The 16,474-nt window shown below is 39.2% G+C and overlaps 1 protein-coding gene across 2 annotated transcripts; it reads left to right on the top strand.

The window, feature by feature from the left end:
* The first annotated feature begins 766 nt into the window (after nt 1-766).
* On the top strand, nt 767-16,474 carry LOC105059630 (uncharacterized). Of its 2 annotated transcripts, XM_010943003.2 has the most exons (4): nt 767-977; nt 5,170-5,291; nt 7,028-7,088; nt 13,011-16,474. In XM_010943003.2, exon 4 carries the CDS (start codon nt 13,067-13,069, stop codon nt 16,145-16,147), a length of 3,081 nt encoding a protein of 1,026 aa, XP_010941305.2. In that variant the 5' UTR covers nt 767-977; nt 5,170-5,291; nt 7,028-7,088; nt 13,011-13,066; the 3' UTR covers nt 16,148-16,474. The 2 variants fall into 2 exon arrangements, with proteins under 2 accessions (XP_010941305.2, XP_019711000.2); XM_019855441.2 differs by lacking the exon at nt 5,170-5,291.

Genomic DNA, 16,474 nt, shown 5'->3' with positions numbered 1-16,474 from the left:
TAGAATTTGCATGGTCTTAGCTATTGATTTTGCCGCACACAAAAAAGAAGAGTTAAAAAAAAATCTATCCATTTGTAAAATGACACATATTCCAGGATCCCTTAACATATTTGATCTTGAATCTAGGTAAAATATCTAATAAAAATAACTGCATATCATCGACATGCTTTTAGATCAAGGAGTATAATTTGGATCCCTAGATACATATTATTTTGGGGAATGTAATATTTTTTCTTTATAAGATCAGTATTTAAGAAGATTTATATGCAAAATTCACTGTGATATAACAAATTGGTGCAATTTGTGGGGTTTTGCTTCGGAATCGACCAATTGGGGCCCCAGGGGGTTTTGAATCGCCGAAGGGGAAAGAGGGCTAAAAGCGCGAGAGAACCTAACAAAACCGCCCGCTTTTGGGAGTACGGTCCACACTCTTTCTCTCGGTCACCGATTTTCGCAGGAGAGAACCCCGGTCGTCTACGTGGAGTATTCTCATTTGTCGAAACGACGTTTTGCTGTTGTCGACTGACATCGTCGTGGGTGGGGCCTTTTCTCTGAAAGCGCTGGTTGGAGTCAGTTCGCCCTCGTCAGAGCTCCCTGACCGGCTGCAGCCGGTCAGAGACCGGACTTGCCGTTCGTCGGGTTCCGTGCCGAGAGACTGTCACGCGACGTCTGGTCGTGGTGCACGTGCCGCCTGGTGGGCCCCAGAGTTGGAATAAAGTTATTATTATTAAAATTAATGTAAGGCCGAATGAGAGGAAGAGGTGGTACAGGGGAAGGGAGAGAAGAGAGAGGGGTCGCGCTCAGAGCCAGAGCGGGCGCTTAGAAAGCGAGGGTTCTGATAGGGAGGCGAAGGAGAGGGACGGCGAAGAAGGCGCGAGGGATAGGGGAGAGGGGAAGAGAGGGCGGTGGTCAAAAGCGGACTCCTCCGTCAAAGGAGCTTAGGGTTCCGGCTGCGCCGGCGACGATAATCTTCGTCGGTAACGCCCCGCTCCGTTCTGTCGAATTACTCTTTGATTTCTGCTTCTTTTGCTGTGTTTGTTCTTCCGATTTGGTCCGCGTGCTCTTCTTGTTTTCGCTCTGTGGAAAGGTCGGATTTTTTGCGATTTTTGTTGTGGTCTGATGGTTTCGGTTGGTTGATCGGTTTGTGTCATTGGCGCTGGGAGGAGTACGAGGCGTAGGGTTTGGATTTTGATCTTTCTCTAGCGGATTTGTCTTTGCTCCTTTCTTTGATTATTTTTAAGCTAATTTTTCGTGTTTTAATGGCTTCTCATCCTAGTTGAAGATTTTATTTTATTTTTTAAAAATTGTTTTGCTATCTGTCATTTGCCTTCAAATGGGTCCTTTTGGTGATCAGATGAAGTCTGGGTCTATGATTCAGAAGTCTTCTGCAGTTTTTTGTGGTTTCCAGTGCTGCTGTTTGATGTCTGCTTTGGTCTCGTTTTTGTGGTAGATGGATTTTTCTTGAAATGTTGGGGTAATGGATTTTTCTTGAAATGTGTAAGTAGGTTAAATTTTGATATTCTTTTTGCAATTTTTTAAGGGTCTCCAGTGAGGCTGTTTGATGTCTACTTTGTCTTATTGGTTTTCATTCTTGTGGTAGATGGATTTATCTTCAAATTGTGAGTATTATTTATTTTTTAAATCCAGAAGCAGATTGAATTTTGATGTCTGAGCATTTTTTTAGGGTTTTCAGTCATGCTGTCTGATGGCTACTTTATTTCATTGCTCTTGATTTTGTGTTGGGTGGATTATCCTGAAATGTGGCAATACTAGATCTTTTAAATCTAGGAGTATAGAGTGAACTTTAAATATCTATGGGCATTTTAGCTTCCCTCGATTGTTCCATTTATTGTCGATCATCTCCCTGAGATGAGGGCAAGGAACTTACTGTGACACGTGTCCTGAATTGCATGTCTGGTTCCAGAATCTTTTGTCATGAATGTGTGCATGTTGTCTGGGAAATGTTCAATATTTAATCATCGTGAAATTTGTCGGAATGTTAATTTGTGAAATTGTCGTTTTTTTGCTATGTCAAGTAACTTTAGTTACTTATATGTCAGTACTGCATGAACTCTTTAAGAATGATTAGGACTTTGCTCTGTATTTCAATAATTGATGTCTGGTTAAGTTCACACTGGCTGAGCTGATCTTCATAATTTGATGGCATTATGGTGGTATAATTATTGATCAAAGGTTGCTATTGAAATATCTAAGTCGTTATTGGTTAGGAGCAAAAAGGCTATAATCCCTTGTTTTCCAAGGCACAGGTCATCATTGCTTGGCCATTAATGATGCCTGTAACAGTAGGTAGAGCTGATTAGCAATTGTTCAGTTTGGGCTGTGCTATGATCACTGTCATATATATGTTGGATCACTTACCTTTTTTGCCCTTTTTTTTAATTTGTAGTGGTTTCCTTTTTTCTTCAATTGATGGTAGTATACTGCATCCTAATGTATCTTTGACTGTTTTTGGATATAGTTTTCATAATGCTGATGCTCATTATTGACTTAGGCTTGTCTATTGACTGTTGCTAAGTTCATTTTGTAAAAGTTTCTGTGCTAATGATGCCGCTTTCCATTTTCATGCTCTGCAGCACTCTTGTAACAATTGATTTAACTTGAGGATCATAGGTGCATAAATAATTTCAACAAGTTAATTAGCCTAACCTATCAAATCTCAAAGTTCTCACCATATTGGGAATCCTGTGCAGAGATCAGGCAGTCCCTTCAATGGGTTATTTGTCTAGTGTCTTTCACCTCCTTACGTGCCACTCTTGTTTTTGGTAAAGAGCTAGCCATTTTTTTAGACTAAAAAAATAGTACCAAAAGTTTGTTAGCGAGTTTGTTCATTTCATAATCAGTGTTAGCAGATACTTTGTTGGGCAGAACTAAATTTGAATGCCATGGTCCTTCTTAATAATGATGGTTACATTAAGGTAAAGCATAGAATTTCTTTTTCTTTGTCTTTATTTTTTCTAAGAATACTGAGAATTAAAGTATTTGTCCTGAAAAGGTAAACTTATTGTTTCCTATTTAAGAAGACTAAATTTATGTTTTAATACATGATTTTATTGAAGCTTGTGTTGACAATGGATATAGCACTAGGTCAGAGTGAGTGGAAAAGTGATTTGAAGCAATGATTTCGATGGGTAAAAGAAGATTTTTTTAAAATTCCATGTCTGGTTACTGTTGTTGTTAACATTATTATTGGGGATTGAATTTTAATGTAGAAAACTAGAAAAAAAATGCCATATCAATAAATTGAGGTTTCCAGTGAAGAAGTGATATGTAATTACTGAATCTAAACTACAATCTGCAACCTGATATATTACACCTGAATGTAGAGGCACTGGGGAGGATCTAAGTAACTAAATCCAATGATGTTATCTTAAAGAATGGATGTTGAAATGATAAACTATTTTTTTTCCTTTTTCTACAAAGGTAAAAAAAAAGAACCTGATGTGAAGTGCAGATTTTTGAATTCATGGATACAAGATAGGCAGACTAGCAAGAATTACCACTGAAAATCAGAATAAGTGGCAGAGAGCTAAGAAGGCAATAATGAGCTTACCTGTAGTGCTAATGTATCTGCATTTGGCAAGCACTTTGTAGTATGGGAAAAATGAAAATTTGAGTTAGATGGGTGCAATCACAAGCAGCTTTTCATAAAATTGTACTGTAAAATATATTCTGTGAACGTACTAAATTGATTAAAGATGTTGTTCTACACGAGCAAGTTGGGAGCAAAAGCTAAGAAATGCTTTTGTTCAGGTTTTTTCTGTTTTCCTTTTTTTTTGGCGAGGTATTTTTCCTTTTCTGTGTAGCTATAATTTATGTGAAGTTGCATCAGTATTGAGAATGGTGTGTATGGCGTATGATGAAATATTCTCATCCGTTTCCGTAAAAAACAAATCTTGTCATCAGTTGCATGTTTATATAATTCAAAATGGGTTGATGACCTAGTTTAACATCACATGGATTGATAATAAAATTCGATTCAAGGTTAGCACAAAACAATTCTTTTGACGATGGACATATGTGTTTAGATTGTAAAGAGCATAGGATCATGCATCTCTAAGTAGTTGTTCTCATTTTCCATGTTCACATTATATAATGAGTTGGTCTGTGTGTTATATTGGTCCTCATGATAGTGCTTCTGGTTGGGGAACAATACTTAACAGTTAGGGAAGTCACATATACCTGCAACCTCTTATGCTTATATTTGTGTGTTGGAGTAATATTATCTTCAGCATGCTAGGTATTGGATGAAGTTTGCAATAAACTGACTATATAATACTGCATTGTTGTGCATGAGGCAGCAAAAGTGGCCCATTTTCATTGTTTTGTCCGTTCACTAGTAGGGGCCATTGCTTGGTGCAACGGTAAAAGGCTTGGGCTGACAAATGCAATGGCATGGGTTCAAGTCCTGGGCAGCTAGGTCATGAAAAAAAATGCCAAAGGTTAGATCTGTCCCCGATTTGCCCCTTCCAGGATCCTCGATTGCTGGTACCATAACTGGGTGATGTGGTTTCTTCTCCTTGCTAGCATCTGATTCTGGGGTTGGGTCAAAACTGTACACTATTTTGGGTGGGAATTTGGTTTGCTGCTAAGCGTGATATATATCTTGCCATCGATCTTAATTTACTGCAATTTTACACTATGATGTCTTGAAGTACATTGAGGGCTATGTTAACTACTTTTGCTTGTATATCCGTCTTTGAGGGCTTGCAATCCATATGCCCATGTAAACAAGACCGACATACATTCTATGTAAAGCATACAATACCTCATTGGCCTTTACATTTCTTTGCCACTAGCCCAGAAAAAAGGATGGAGAGATAGAACAAATACGCATTTTTTATCTGCAGTTACAGATTGAGCACCATATACCTTCTGGAGAGCTTTTTTTTTTTACATATGCTAATAATAATCTTTTTGTTTGTGAGAGGAAATAAGAAATTAGGAAAGTGAATAATTCTTTTGGTTGTGAATGTGTTTCCTTCTTGATGTCACCAAGGTCCTACTTCTATTAATAGACAGTGTCGATTAATTTATCATGTTTGAGTAAGCAAATTCTTACACATTTAATCTGATGTTTTAATTTAAAATTCAGGGTGATAGTATTTAAATTCCTATTTTGACACCTGGGGGTCATCTGCTGCTATGCAGGTGTTGGCATTTGATGATAGGATAATGGTGCTAATATAAATTTCTGCAAAGTTGACTGCATGACACCATAATTTCTTGCAAACTTTGCAAGTTGCAAAAGAAACGCTACACTAAAATATCAGGTTTTTGCTCTTTTATTCTTGCATCATTTTATTTTATTTTTTTAAATTATTACGAGAAAACCTGAATTTTTTTTTTGAATTTTAAGCTGAAGTAAATTTGAGAAGCAAAAAAGAAATGCAATGTAGATGTGCTTTTATGTCTGCCATATTTCACTTTCACCTCCATATCACACTTTCCTCATATCTTTGAATGTTCTAAACTCTGCAACATGTACACATGCACATCCATCCATTAAATTTGAATTGTGAGAGATATATTCTGTATAAAAAAATATAACTCTTTTTAATTTTTATTTTTCTTATTTTCTAAGGGTGTCTCCATTCATTTGCTCGAGAAGCGAATATCATCAATGATCCAATTTTATCAGCTCATGCCATGTGATAACTTGCTATTTTTGCTTGCCAGTTTTTGGTTAGCTGATCTGCTGTCCTTTGCATGCGTTCTTCACTTCACCTGCCTATTGCTTGCCTTCTTAATAGGGCATCATGTTTAACATGAAGCTCTATCAGGCTATTCTGTTTGTATTCACAAACCTGCAAAATGAGTTTTGAAATAAAAAAGATGACTTACCCAGCTGTCCATGCAATCTCCTTTTCTTCCAAAAGTTAGATTTTGTTTCATAAACCCTGAAGACAAACAACAGTTGTTGTAGGTATGTTTATCTCTAACAACTTCTTTGACAATATTAATGCTACCTGGGCTCTCGCATCACCTCAGAGAATTCAAGTCACAAACGTATCCTCAAGTCAGATACATGTCAGACTTTTAGACATTCTTCAAATTGTTTAGTTATTGCACCATAATAACATTGGAAATAAGCTTTATTTCTTTTTGAGCTTGGACAAGGAAATTCATGTCTCTTGTATTCTTTAGCTAATTTGGAGTTTGAAGGAGGAACATGTGTCTAAACACCTTTACAAATAATATCTTCTGATTTTTCTACTATAATTTTTATTTTAAAACATTATATCTAACTTGTTAATTTTTTGCTGCATATCCTTGCATCTCCTTTTCCTTTTTTAAGTCAGACTCTCAGATACATGTCTGGATTTGGTTCTCCTCTCCATGTCCATGCAAACAATTGTTAACTGTGCAGTAGGTAGTGCTACTACAGTTGTTGCCTTGTAGATTTTTTTGCCCTTGTGATGTTGCAAAAATTGTAACACACTGCTAGTACTTAGTTTGACAGCCATGCTTCTATTTTAGTACATGTATTTGCTACGTATATGAGGATTTTCCTTCCCCTTTGTTATAGAGCTTTAGCAAGTTATAGAATATTTATAATATATAAATTAACTTGACATGTTATCTAGACTCCAAGTTATACTTTTAAGTACATGATGTGAGCTATTATGATCACTCATAATTGCAATTCTTATATTAATTTCCAGTGCAACATTGAGGAAATTATCGGAATATATTGTACGTAAACTCTGATTGATCAATTAATTGGAAGCTTGTCCTATCTGTTCAGTCACTCCACATATTGAACCACATTTTTAATTTGCGTTAATCAAATGAATAAAGTTAAAGATAGTAACTTGTTTCCATAGAAAAAGAGGAAAATGTATGATTAAATTGCTTGCATGTTTGGACTGCTGATCAATAAATGGTCAAATTAGAGGTGAATAACTCAATTCCTTAAGAAGAACAAATGTATAATTAAATTGCAAAAAAGGAAATTGGCTGGCTAGACCTGTTTGCATAGTTTTAATGGTATCTTTTACTTCTCCAGTTTCTACAGAAAAGAAGATTGGAGTCATTGGACGAAGTTTCTTTTCAAGTCTACCTAATGGGTTTGTTCTATCTTCTAAAATTCTATTTTTGAGATATTATCTCATGATTTTTTTTCAGTAATCAATTATTTAATTCTGAATATTAAAAGTACTTTATTTGCTTTCATCAAATAATCAAAATTTAAATTCTTGATTTTGTCAGATCCTACAAGTATCTCATATGTCAGTAGCATGCTTTTGACTTTTAGTTAACTCTTTTTAGGTGTATTGTCATGGTTACTAAGTTTGTTCTCATATAAAACATTAGGAAGACATTAATAACTTTATTGTTCTCTCACATGTGAAGAAATGCTATCTTAAAATGGGTGTTTTGCAGAGAAAAGGCATGTAATGAGGGTGGCAAAATTATTGGACTCCAATTTGAAAATTAGGAGACTTCAGGCCGAACCTATGCGAACAAGCAGTTTGGACCTTACCAAACTAAAACCAGTCAAGAATTAGAATGACTCGAGTGGTCTGGTCGGTTTGGCCCATTTAAAGCCTTCCGAGTGCCTCCATGCCCTCCGAGTCTCTCAAGCAAATCCTTGCTTGTCCTATTGCCATTGGCCTCCTCCATGACCCCTTCATCTTTGCCCACATCGTCGCAGCTGCCCCCCTCTGACCTCCCCCTCACCCACGCCTTCCATGCTGCCTCCCCTTACACCTCCACCTTTGCCTTTGCTGCCCTCATTCATACATACTTTGCCAGCCCTTCCCTATCCCTTACCCTCCATCTCTTCTTTGACATGCTCCACGTCAACCTCTATCCTTGCCATTTTTCCTTCTACTTTCCTCTCATTGCCTTCGCATGCACCCACACTGACCCCTCCCCTACCCGTGCGATCATCCCTACCACGGTCTCTCGCCCTACCCCGCCATCACCACCTCCCTCCTCCATGCCTAAGGCCCTCCCCCTCCCTCTTCTCCCTCCATCTCTCTCTCTCTCTCTCTCTCTTCCTCCCTATGCTTCTCTCTCTCTCTCCCACCCTCCCTCTCCCTGTTTCGGTTTGCCTGGGCATGATGCGGCGTGGACTCATAATATACCGAATTGGTCACCAGCCAATACAACCTTTAGTACTGGATTGACGAACCTTGCTTCAACTTAATTTTATTACCATCAAAATCATTGTTGTGGCTTGCACAATTACCTCCACAGTCATCACCCATACCATCGTCACCACCAAATTGTCATTCTGCAACCATATTAACTATTAAAATCACTATTGCTACTGATACCACCACTAGGATCATCATGGCTATCTTTGTCATCACGATGTTACGACGACTGTTGCTATTGATACCACCGCTAGGATCATCATGGCTACTTTTGTTATTGCCATGTTACCATGACTACAGCTATAATTACCATTGAGACCTTTATAGGTATTATAACATGCCATGCCACCATTAGTGTTGCTGCTGGATTTGTTATTATTATGAGCAAGATTTTACATCTTGGTAGAATGGGGGCATCCTGGCCATCCCATTTTGCTCCTATGAGAAAATGGAATCGGGATAGGGTCAGGACTTCGAAACCCATCCATGCAAGGAAAGAAGAAGAAAGACGGAAGAAAGAAAGAGAGAAGAAAAAGAAAGGAAGGAAAGAAGGAAGAAAGGAAAGAGAAAGAAGAAAAAAGGAAAAAAAGATAGAAAAGAAGGGAAGACGAAAAGAATAAAAAAGGAAAGAAAGGAAGGTGTAAGAAAAAGAAAGAAAAGAAAGAAAGAAAAAAAAGAAAGGAAGAAAGGAGAAAAAAGAAGAGGAGAGAGATGGAGGATATTTATCGGGATGCATGGCTGGGATGATTGTTGGGATGGGATGGGATAGGGAGCATCCCGTTCTATGGAGATACCAGAACATCTCCATTCCATGGGTTTAAAACCTAGGCTATGAGTATTATCATCATTGTTGGTGCCATCACTTTTATCATTGTTAGAGTTCATGTTGATATATTGCTGCCACTATTGTTGCCATACTATAGCGAGTACCATTATTACCAATGCCACTTGCCGTTATTTCATCAATGACTATCATGACTATTGCCAACCAAACGACAAAAGCTTTGCCACCCTAGGTTCGCTGAACTGTGTACAATTTAAGGCGTGCCGAACTATACTGACGGCCTATCGATGTGGTTCAGATGTTCGATTCAGAATATTGGCAAAAATAAAGTCAGGGAGAAGGAAAGAGAGGAAGAGAGAGAGAGGGAGGGAAGGAGAGGGAAAGACCATCGATGGCGTGTCAAGGCTGCTAGAGGGCTGTTGAGGCCTCCGAGGTTTTGCCATCCTCTAAAAGAGGAGATTAGAGAGAGAGATAGAGAGAGAGGGGGAGGGAGGGACATGGAGGGAGAGGAAGGCGGCGGGGAGGTTGCTGGATGACCGAAATCGATCCCATGGCATCACCCTACTGCCTTCCCCTCCCTCGATTTCTCTCCCTCCGCCCCCTTTTCTTTCTCTTTCTAATCTCTATTCTCCTCTCTCAGAGGATGGAGCCCCCGAGGCCTCAGTAGCCTTCTGAGGGCTTTCACATTCCTCCAGTGGCTATAATTCGCGTCTCCGCCAGCCTCTCTTTCCTTCCCTCCCTTCCCCCTCTAGCTCTCTTTTCCTCTCCGATTCTCCCTTCCCTCCCTCCGAGATCTTTCTTGATGTTCTTGCCTTACAAATACTCCTACCATATTTTCTCTCAGGTGCCTATTACTGCACATGAGAAGTCCCTTGAGCCTACCTAATGCCAGCTTGACAACTCATTATTCAACCATGTATGGCACCAATTTCCACAAGTTACATTAATCCCCTCATGCCAGATGGCAAGAGGAACTTTTCTTGTGTGCAAAATGAGTACCCAGATCATTTCTCCAAAACAAATCCTTCTTTGACCATGTGAGCAAGGACCTTGCTGGCTACTGGCACATGTGGGATCCACCCACTTTTAGAAGCCTTTCTACCATTAGGGATGTCGCAGTATCGATATTTTCGCTGTTCCTTTTCGAAATAAGTCTCCTAGCCATGCTAGGAAGCACTAGAGCAGCCATTAATCACAATCAAGGAAACTGATCTTTTCTTTTACTTCCATATTAGCAACTTTGTATCTTGAAGGACCTAATATACTGTGGTGACAGAACTGTTTTGTTATGTCCATTTTGTTGACTGTAAAAATCTAACAAAACTGCAAAAATGCATAAATATTTTTAGGACAGTCATGCTTACCTTGTCTTTGCTTAAGTAAAATCTTCTTCTGAATCCTCAAAGTTATTCTTTCTCAACTGCATAGGTCCACATAAGAATGTGATGCATGTATGGTCCTAGAATGCTAAGCTGGTGACATATGTAGCTGCACAATGCTAAGTGGGCTGCATATGCAGCCACATAGTGCCAATAGACCACCTTTTCAACCTCATATGTGGTATGATCACTTACAGTGACTGCATACAGGCAATATGCTAGGGTCCACATCCTCATATGTAGCTGCATATGCAGCCTCATGCTTCACATTTTAAAACACCTTATATCTGCTTTCACACATTTTCCTTACAAATATTGCCAATTCATTCTTTTATATTTATCTTGATAAAGCTTATTTGCTGATGCATAAGCAATAGTTATCTAATGAAAAACTAATGTGAACCCTAGGATTTGGATTTATGGACTTGAGAACAAGGAAACTGGGTGGACTGGAGCTTCCATGGTTAGGATGAAGGATGACGTAGTTTAGTTTGCCATGTTAGGTTGAATCTGGTGGTCTCCAATCAACAATTTAGTTGCCAATTGAATTGTTTGGAAGAATATGGAAGAGGAAAAGTGCAACATGAAGAGTAGTCCTATGATAGCCTGATGAACATGCGGATATCCTTGACATGTGACTGTGCAGAGCTATTAAAGCATTTTGTTGTATAACTTATAAGAAAGAATGGCATATGAATATTGGTGAACAAAGATATGATGGAAAATAATGATGTGGAAACAATTTTGGGAGCATATGACTGGACTAATATTCTTTCTTATGAATATTGGTGAACAAAGATATGATGGATTTCCTGTAGCATATTTGTAAATAATGATGTTCAAGAGGAAAAAATCACTTTTGGGAGGCAATGAATGGACTAACAGGGATATCTTTTGTAGCATATTTCGAAGTAGTGACATTAGTGTTAATGCAGGGAGTAATATATGATATAAGATGTCAAATGGTGAATGTTGGGATGTGTTTCCATGATAGAAGGAAATTGCAGTGTTTAATGTTCAACAGTACTTAATTTCAACTTGCAAGCTTATGGAGTAGTGGTTTCGTAGACCTGGGTTGGAAGGTGTGTTCACAAGGCTACCCTGGTGCATATTGAATTTTTTTAATCATTTTCAGGATTTCTTCACTCAACTACTTTTAAGGTACTACCTCAGCTGGCCGTGAATCTGAAGCGCTGATTGATTTGGAGACAGCATGGTATGCAAAGAGATGCCATGGTGGAAACAAAAGAAGGGAGACCTGCTCAAGAAGGAGAACCTGCTCAAGTATAAGCTGATCTCATGGGGAATGCATAGAAATGTTAGCCACTATCACAATTATAGAATTGATTGTGGAAATGGAAATGTGATAAGGATATCGATCAATAGATTAAAATAGCGCAATTGGATCAATTTTATCACAGATTAACTACCATAAGACCACAGATAGAATTAATTGTTATGAGATGTCATAATGTGATTATGATTGTGAACTTACCTTGGTGGACCCACCCTTTTGTCTAAGGAGTAGGGTTCCAGGTTTGAGCCTTGGATGGTGCATTCTCTAGTGTTTCTCTCTCATTCTCATGATATGATCATCATTATTGCCCTTGGATCTATTATTTAAACAAGTTGATGGATGAGTTTTTTTAGTGATATTATGGTGCGATGTTGGTGCCTTGTGGTCTTTTATTAAATGCCAATAAACTCTACAATACAATATGAAAATCAAGGATGCTAGATGAGTGAAAACAAGCATGGTAGATATGTGTAGCAGAGGCAAGAATGGTGAGTTGGATGTATGATTGATTTATGGATGATGAATTGAGGAATCAGGAATGAGTACTACAGGAGTGATGGGAGTTGCACCAGTTGAGGAATAAGCATTGGTCAATTGACTATGATTGTTTGGTTATGTTTCATATGGGACAAAATGTGAGGATCTTAGGAAAGGGAGGTGAAATTTGGGGCTGAACGGTCAAGCAAAAAGGGGGGAATGTCTAAAATAACACTAATGGGAATATGAAACATATCAGAAAAAGCTTGCAGTGACAGCAGATGTATGCCTTAGTTGAGATGGTTGAGATTTTTTTTCTGTCGAAGTTGTCCCAGATAGTTGTGATAAAGTTCAGCTGAGGTAGTTAAGGAACATATGAGGAAGAGTTTTCTAAGATTTAGCGCTCTTTGAACGGTATATTCTTGTAATCTTCAATATGCTTCTTGAAATATTTGACACGTGAATGAAAATTATTTGATGCACATCAGAAACATTCATTTTTAACTATTGTGTGATAAAAGCCTAAGTGTTAGTGCATAAATATCAAAAGCTATTAATTATGAACCTTTTAATCAGATTATTGTTATAGTTATCTTTTGCATGAAAGAAAGATTCACCTTCTTTCATGCGAATCTACTGCTGGATCACCCTAGACAGATACCAAAGCTCTCTTAACTCCATCATTCATCCATCAGCACAGCTATCAAAGTGAGCAGTGGATGATCCAACGATGGATTCGTGCGAATGAAGGTGAATCCTTCTTTCATGCAAAAGATACAACCCAAGTCCACAAGAATGCCAGCTAATCTACTGTGTTGCTGACTAAATTTGCTCCCTGGAACTCATTGTTGACACACTTTCGTTTGATTTTTGAAAATTAAAGTAGTTTATGACTTACTGTCATGTTTTTAATGATTAATCAACTGATCAAGCTATGTTATATTTTGCAGAAAAGGAACCACATGAGCTTGACCACTAATTCTTATGAGCATGTCATGAAGGCTGCATGATTGAATGTTCCAGATCCTCATTTGTTTCTTCAACCAACATGACACTTGAAGATTTTTTTACTCTTACTGAGATGAAGGATGGGCTTTCAAACGTTGCTAGGGTTGAAGAGCTAATTTCTATGCTTCAAAAGTTAAAAGATCATATTACAAGTAATGCTGGCGATGCAGCAAGACAATGGTCAACTGTTGCAGGCACCTTAATGGCCACAGGAAACAAGGAATGTCTTGATCACTTTGTTCAGCTAAATGGGCTTTGTTTTCTAAATAAGTGGCTTCAGGAAACTCAAAGGTGCAGTAATGATGCCAGTGACAGTGCTATTGAAGAATTGATAATGAAACTGTTAGCATTGCTTGATAAGCTTCCAATTAACAGTGAAAAATCAAATGATTCTGGAGTTAGGATTACCGTCGAACAGCTTCTTGGTCACAATAACCTTAAAATCAAGGAAAGGGCAAAAATACTGTATGATAAGTGGAAAAATGCAGAAACTACTGAGGGAAGTTGCAGTAACCATGAGAAAGGTGAAAAATGTCAAATTGAACAACCCAAACCTTCAGATAATGCAGAGACTTTTGAACAGGGGATATCCTCCATATGTCTTGCCCTTGATATTTCTGCATGCAAAAATGGAGCTGATGAAGGGAGCTGTAAAGTAGAGTCAGTGGGGAATGAATCCCATCACTCAAATGTTACCAGATGTTCAGGCATTTTACAGAAACCTGATTTCATTAGCAGTGAGAAAACTTGTATTCCAAATCAAACTCTGCCTGCAACCTCTTCAGCTTCTGCTGATGCGAATGCAGCCTTGGGAGATGTGAATTCATCAGGTTCATCACTTATTTCGAACTCTTGTCAGGAAAACTTATCTGCTACGGAAGAATCTTCTGTTTGCCCTGCAGCAGGATTGGCCTCCTCTGGCACATGCAGTTCACTATTTGTTAAGGAAGGAGATGATCAGCGCAATGTATCTGTGTACAGGGATGCTTCTGCTTCTGAAGGTGTTAAAGAGATGGAGGTGACTATAATAGAAAGTAACCTAGCTGAATCTACTCAGAAAGAGATATGCAATGTTCCACCATCTTCCGGTTTATCTGCTTCTGCATCTCAAGTGATTGATGCAACAGCACCCACTCTATCGTGCAATTTAGATTCTAATGAGAATGAAGCTCATCCATCAGAGATTTTGGAGCCTGCACCAAACACTGTAGGTGCTGACTGCAGGATGCCAAAGTGTTTGGGCGACCCGGTTGCACATGTCACAAAAGTTTTTCAAGATCTATCTGGTAAATCATGCATAATTGGAAAGCTAGATGATTCTAAGAATTCTCAACAGAGGGAGGAAGATGTTGAAAGTGACAGTGGCATTAAAGATCTTGGCAGTGAGGTTGATTTGAAGGCAAGCAAAGGTATGATGATTCCCTGTGATTCTTCAGAAGTAAAGGAGACCAAATCAACCCATATGACCAACCAAAAGTCAGATTTGGGTCTTGAATATGAGGAGATTGATGCATTGGAAGTTGCAAGGCGAGTTGCTATAGAAGTGGAAAGGGAGGTTGCTGACTATAGAGAACCTTTTAGCAGCTCTCCTGAGGTCAATTCTGGAGAGACGATGGGTGCCCATAGTCCTGATATTGAAGAAGGAAGGCAGGATGAATCAGTGATTGGCAAACTAAATGGAAATAAATCACCACCTCATGAAAAAGATCATTCTGGTAATGCTTCTTCTCCTAAGGAAGATGGTTCAGGAATTACAGAGAATACTAGCACTGAACCTGAGAAGCCTGAGCAAGATTTGCAATCAAGTAAGTTGAGTTTCTCTGTCCAAGAACCAGATGGTAAGCCTGATGGGGATAGATGCATCTTTGATCTGAATGCAAATATTTCTGCCGAGGAATCTGATTGCTTAACGAAGCCGATCCCTGGGGTGCCAGTCAATGTGTCTGCACCTGTAGCTGTTGTTGCTGCTCCTAAAGGAGCTCCAGGATTGCCAGTTACCCCTCTCCAATTTGGAGGTGAGCTGGGCTGGAAGGGTTCTGCTGCCACTAGTGCTTTTCGACCAGCATCCCCTCGGAGAACTCCAGATGGTGAAAAGACACATTCAAGCCCTAAACAGAAACCAAACTTCCTTGGGATTGATCTTAATGTGGCTGAAAGTGAGGATGATGTAGTTATTGGTGTGAAAAAGTTACCTGCTTCCTCTGGCTTGCCTTCTGGGGATTCTTCTATAGAAGTCAGTTCAAGAAGAGCAGAGAGGCCGATCTTGGATCTTAACCGCCTTGGGGACGAGGATGCATCGACCAATTTATCCTCTTATTGGAAGATCCCTCCCCAGACGGGAGATCAGAGCTTGTCTTCTGCATCCTCATCATCTTCAAGACAGCCCTCCATGAGAGACTTTGACTTGAATGATAACCCATCTTTCCGTGATGGTGGTGGTTTGCCTAACTTCGATAAACCATCTTCTGAGGCTCCTGGCACATATGGAGGATCAAAACCAGATGAACATGTTGTTACGATCATGGGTACAAAAGTGGCTGTTGAAAAGATGGATCATGCCAACCAAGTTCAGCATGCCTTTCTAGGGGCTGGACTGAATATAGAGTCTGGAGTGGCTACTAGACCGGTGCTGCCTTATGGTCACATGCCTCCTCCTGCTTATGGGTATAATGGACTTGGGACAGGACCTACCATGCCTTTTCCAGCAGCATACTATGCACATGAGGGCATTCCTTACATGGTGGATTCTAGGGGAGTTCCTCCAGCACACGTTCTGGGCTTAGCAGGACTGAATGGTGCACCATCAGCAAGGCTGCCTTTTGTCGCAAGTGTAACTAATGCTTCTGTTAGTTCAAATGCGTATGGGGCTTTCCGACCTAGTTTGGATTTGAATTCTGGGATGGCGTCAATGGAGGGTGGGAGCAGGGTAGTTGGGAGCTTCAAGCAGTTCTTTTGGCAAGGGCAAAATGGTTTGGTGGAAGAACAAACAAGGACCATGACACAGCCTTCTAGTTCAGGGACAACATTGAAACGGAAGGAGCCAGACTCTGGGTGGGAGCCATCTCATGCATATGGTTAGAGACAGGTGACATCATGGCAATAGCTGTTTTCTTTTCCTCTTAAATTTCATCTTCTGAGGCAGCTTGGTCATAGGTGTCGTCTTCACTGTTCCTTGAAGGTGGCGGGCCAATTCAACCATATGACAATGATAGATAAAAAGGAATAATTCTGGTTATAGATATTTGATGGAAATTGATTTCTGAAAAAAAATGTAGGTTTAATTATTTAAATGCCTGTTCTTTGTTGTTGATTGATTATAGAGGCAATTTCAGCTGCTGGAAGCTGGATTCATGTATATCTCATAAATATTTTAACATAGCGAAGGGAGTAGATGTCCTTTTTGGAA

Source organism: Elaeis guineensis, chromosome 16 (assembly GCF_000442705.2).
Source record: "Elaeis guineensis isolate ETL-2024a chromosome 16, EG11, whole genome shotgun sequence".
Classification (NCBI taxonomy): Eukaryota; Viridiplantae; Streptophyta; class Magnoliopsida; order Arecales; family Arecaceae; genus Elaeis; species Elaeis guineensis.
The sequence above is the reverse complement of the archived record's forward strand: the minus strand, read 5'-3'. Positions and strand labels throughout refer to the sequence as shown.